The sequence below is a fragment of the Naegleria fowleri genome (assembly GCF_008403515.1).
Source record: "Naegleria fowleri strain ATCC 30894 chromosome Unknown tig23, whole genome shotgun sequence".
NCBI classification, from domain to species: Eukaryota; Heterolobosea; class Eutetramitea; order Acrasida; family Naegleriidae; genus Naegleria; species Naegleria fowleri.
Window position 1 is genome coordinate 23,874 of NW_025407955.1, and position 4,884 is coordinate 28,757.

At 36.8% G+C, this 4,884-nt stretch overlaps 3 protein-coding genes across 3 annotated transcripts; 1 reads left to right on the forward strand and 2 right to left on the reverse strand.

The window, feature by feature from the left end:
* Positions 1 to 367: 367 nt before the first annotated feature.
* Positions 368 to 2,120, forward strand: FDP41_001251 (uncharacterized protein; the record flags this gene model as incomplete). Its single annotated transcript, XM_044703037.1, has 5 exons — positions 368 to 496; positions 546 to 627; positions 675 to 1,575; positions 1,628 to 2,007; positions 2,059 to 2,120. The coding sequence occupies 5 exons, from the start codon at positions 368 to 370 to the stop codon at positions 2,118 to 2,120; spliced, it is 1,554 nt and encodes a 517-aa protein (XP_044564296.1).
* A 4-nt stretch (positions 2,121 to 2,124) lies between these two features.
* On the reverse strand, positions 2,125 to 2,949 carry FDP41_001252 (uncharacterized protein; the record flags this gene model as incomplete). Its single annotated transcript, XM_044703048.1, has 1 exon — positions 2,125 to 2,949. One exon carries the CDS (start codon positions 2,947 to 2,949, stop codon positions 2,125 to 2,127), a length of 825 nt encoding a protein of 274 aa, XP_044564297.1.
* Positions 2,950 to 3,578: 629 nt separating this feature from the next.
* On the reverse strand, positions 3,579 to 4,490 carry FDP41_001253 (uncharacterized protein; the record flags this gene model as incomplete). Its single annotated transcript, XM_044703059.1, has 2 exons — positions 3,579 to 4,100; positions 4,242 to 4,490. The coding sequence occupies 2 exons, from the start codon at positions 4,488 to 4,490 to the stop codon at positions 3,579 to 3,581; spliced, it is 771 nt and encodes a 256-aa protein (XP_044564298.1).
* Positions 4,491 to 4,884: the final 394 nt, after the last annotated feature.

Genomic DNA, 4,884 nt, shown 5'->3' on the forward strand with positions numbered 1-4,884 from the left:
CCCCTCTCTCTCAAAGCTATTTTTCATTAAGGAGAGATTCATTGTTGTCAAGCTCTTCATCCTCCTCTACCACATCCACTCCCTCTCTTGATGCCTCTCCCATACATCCTCTTCCTGACGAATCGTGCATGAAAAGGTCGAGTTCCAAAATCACGAAAAAGAGGGTTCGTTCAAAAAGTAATTACAGTCATAAACCAAGGAAAGGATTCACCAAAGTAGATCACACTACGTGGCAATTTCATTCCTACGAGAAGGGAAAAATTGTTTCCAGTGATCTCGTCTTTCTTTCATTCACTCCCACTTCCAATACAATCAGTTTCAAATAAATTCAAAAAATACAATTCAAAAAAATAAGCGCCAAACGAAAATGAGAAGCTCGGTTTCAATGCAGCACACCAGCGACGAGGAACTACTTTGTGCTTCGTTGATGAGGAATAGCAGAGAAATTAAGGCCTTCTTCAACAGTAAGTTGATGTATTTAGTCAGGGATGCTCAAGTAGGTGGTTACAGCTTTTTCGGAACGAAATTGGATGAAGCTTTTACAGTACCTTGCCCTAATCGGAATAAGAAGCGTCCAACAAAAACTGGGAGCCTATTCCTCTTTGGAAGGAATTAAAGAGCTCATGGGTATGTAACGATCATTGTGTTTCACTATTGATCCAACATTATTTTAGATAACCTTGCACCAGGCACCACCCAACATCCAAACCCCTCTCTAATCCATCATAATAATAGTCAAGAGCAGCTATTTACTCCTCCTCCCAACCAGCAACATTTATCCACCCCTGAAAAAAAAAGTACCTCTCATGAAGATATGACCAACGAAGAAGATTCGAGATATAAACCATCATCAAGTTGGAGAAAAGGGGATAGGCAAGGTATTCAATTATCTTCAGGAAATGAAGATCAGTTTGATCCTTACTTGCCTGATAAGCATAACAACATTCAAGCCTCACCAATGAAAAAATCCAACAACAATTATTTAAATCATCCAGCTCAACATGCAAACTATTTACCAACCCCATCCTCACCTTTTTTCGATGAGACTCGATTTAATGTTCCCAGTAGGCTGAATGGAAATGTACATCAAAACTTTTTCAATACTCCCATTCCTCACGTGCATGATTACTTTAGCCCTTACCAAAATTCAAATCCATATCAATCTTATCCACTTATACCTCCAACCACCTATATTCACTACCCTTCATATCCGTCACATCCCCTTAATACTCCTACAATTGTGCATCACGTAGCTCCGCAACAACCACAACGCATTGAATTCCAAAATCATCAAACAAACCACCAAACAAATCAACAAACAAATCAACAGCAGGTTGAACATGCGCATTTACCTGAGCAAAAGCCTAGTAAGAGAGCAGATCTAATAGTGATACAAAAGGAGGAAATCTCTCCTGCTGAAACGGAGGACTCAGAAGGGCCTCCAAAAGCTGTAGCTTGGTCTGCAGGCTTGGGAGGAAATGTTAAGAAAAAGAAATCAGAAACTCCAAAGAAAGAAATCAAAAAACCTCCAGTTAAAAAGCTGCATCGTCATGCTTCCGTTCCTCCAAAATTTGGGTGAGTATTTTGAAGATTCTCTGATTGTTGACATCTTTCATGACTTTAACAGGGTACCTTATGACATTAATAAGGTGGAATCAAAAATCAAAGGTCAAATAATGATGGACAAAAAAACAAATCAACATGCAATGCATGAACCAGTGCTTGTGACATCCAAAAAAGAAATGATTGAAAAATTGCCAACGGAAGGACACTCTTCAGACCCTATCAGACAGGAAATTGCAGAAAATGAACCGAAACAAAACGTACAAGCCACCTCGAACAAACCCCCGCTCTCTCAACCTCAACAAGTCCAACCAACTGCCCAAGCATCTCACAGTTTAAAACAGCAAGACGTAAGCAAACAACCAACAAGAAAGGTACCTTCAAAGCGACTTGAAGAAATTCTTTATCAGAGAAAGAAAGTTGATTCTCCTAGAACAGAGAAAGGTGAGTGTATCATTTTGCGTTGATTTTCAATTTTCAACATACTTTAAATAGAATCTGTATTGTCGATAGTAGAAAAATTCATGAATGATCCTTATTTGAAAGACTTCTATTAACGAACTAGTGCTTGGATGCGCTTGTAGTCATCAAAATAAACTCTCTTTCAATACCATCGTTGCCTTTTTTTGAAGTGGTAACATTTCTGGAAAACTCTTCGTCCACAAAATGAGCCTCTTTCAACCATTGACTAATTTCATTTGAAGAGAAGCCGCCCTTATATGGAACCTCATGTGTCATGTGTTTACAATGAAATTTATCACTATGTTCTTGATCCTTGTCGAGGTCAGTAAAGATCAAAACACCACCTGGAGCAAGGTAACTTGCTAAAAGTTTCATCTTTTCTGGAACGTTTTCCAAGTGATGAAACACCATACCTGAAATAATCACATTACATTTACCCTTATTTTCCACAATGGGATGGTTCACAGTTTCAGCTAAAGCCAAGTCAATGACATGCGAAATTATTTTGTCATCACCTTCCAGCAAACCTTCTTGAATAAGTTTTGACTTCTTTTCCTTTAATTGCGAAATCATTCCTTCACTCATATCCACCGCGTCAATTCTTTTGATGTATTCTTTGAATTCATTCAAAAACAAAAGAGAGAGTGTACCAGTGCCACAACCAAAATCCATAATCAACAAGTCCTGTTTTTGATTCATCTTCTCCAAGACTCCTCGAAAAACATCACGAATGCCATGTGCTACTCGTCGTGAAAATTCAGCCTTTGATGGATTGGTGTCCCAATTCAAAGCCATCTGATCGAATGTTTTTGAATTCAATTCAGCAACAGATAGATCGTTTCCGTGATGATGATGATTATGGTGAGAATGGGGACATTGGGAGTGCTCTTCGGATGTAAGATTGTGTGTACAATGAGAGGACATTTTTATGATGATGATTGTTTTTCAGAGTCGAGGATTATGTGAACAGTGTCCTCCCAACCTTGAAGAAGATCAGGAATTATTATGGAATCACTCGGATAAACATGTTCTTATTGATGAAGTGAGACTCTTGCATTGAACATCTCCACCAAGTAATTCATTGAAAAAATGTCTTCAGTGATTGACTATCGAGGACAAGCCCTAGCTGAAACCATCTATCGGTACACTCTTTTTACATCGGCTGTAATGTATCTTGTTGAGTAGCAAATTTGAAATAGTCATCTCTGTTCCGATTAAACGAACTAATTTTGAAATATCAATTTATTCAACTAATATGTTATGTTAATATTAATTAATTGGAATGAATAATGAAATATTAATTGGATCATTCAGATTGTTGGATTTATTGTTGGATTTTACTTCCAGAAATTTTCATTCGGTTTTTATATTTTTGCTATCGGAACGTTACTGGCTTTGATTCTTACGGTTCCTTCATGGCCTTTCTATCGAAAACATCCAGTGGTGTGGCGAACTGACGTGCCAAATGATTTATCAGAAGAGGAAGAACAAGGCAAGAAAGTTAAAGCTATTTAATACAGCACCTATTTAATGAGAGTTATTGTTTAAATGTTTTAATTATTTGAAATTTCAACAGTCTCACCATTTGACACGATGATCGAAATATCATTAAACTTATCAAAGTGATATATGAGATTTTGTTGCATTTCATGAGATCTCCTTTTCCAATTTTTGAATATTTGAATTCGTAAAGTTCCAATTTCACAAACGATTAATTCTTGTAATTGATAACTGATACAAATTCCAAGAGGTTTCATATACATGGAGTCATCATCTCGACTCTTAAAAGTCTTCAAACAATGTCCAAAACGGTCAAAAATTTGAATACGATTATTTCCAGTATCTGAAACTACGAATTGTGCTTGTTTCTTGTCGTACACCACTCCCTTTGGAGAGGACAAGCAACCCTTAGAATCTCCAAAACTTCCAAATTTAAACAACATGGAACCAGTCAGCTTGGAAATTCCTTGAATACGATGATTGTATGTGTCACATACAATCAAGTTGTCATTTTCATCGAGTGCCAAATCATCAATGTGGAAATGAGAACTCACAATCCCCTTTTCCAGATTTACCTAAATATCTAAGAATTTTCCCATCCATGTTTGATAATACACAAATTCTATTTCTATCACAAACATAAATTTCATCTTTCCCGATACATAATCCATTAGGTTTGGTTAATTCTGTGGACCATATTGTAGTACCTTTCTTACATTTTTTGTTAGTAAATCTAATGTATAGATATATCCTTCGGAAACATCTGAAAAATATAATTCATTGTCTTTTTCATTAATTCGCACTTGCCAAGGCTCAAATAACATCATGGATTTCTTTTCATCATCAGCTATAGAAATTTGATTTAAAACTCTCCTTGTTGCCTGAACAAGATCATCCGATGGAAATAAAGCATCAATGACTTGCGATGTTGCAATGTACTCATCAATAATGGGTAGCATGAACATTTTTTAAATCAATTCCAGTTTGAAGAAGGCTTAGAATTTCTAGAAGTGGTTTTCATTGAACAATCACCTCATTTTCAGGGTTTACTTTGTGAGCTGAATAACGAGCACAACATGCACATGAGATCATTTACAGACCTGACAGCATTGGTGATTTTGATCAAAAGAATAACTCAGGTTCATTTGAATCTCCACAATGTGTGTGTTCTTGAGACATATGTGTGTTATGTGGGGTGTGCCAGCGAATGCAATCAGACTTTTACCGTGTGTTTCATACTGTCGGAATGAAAAAAAAAAATGTCCGAACCACACCAACACGCGCTGAATCCCTCTTCGATGAGGCCAATGGTTCATTCTCCGTCTTCTCACAACAAGCATACTTATGAAAGAAAAAAAA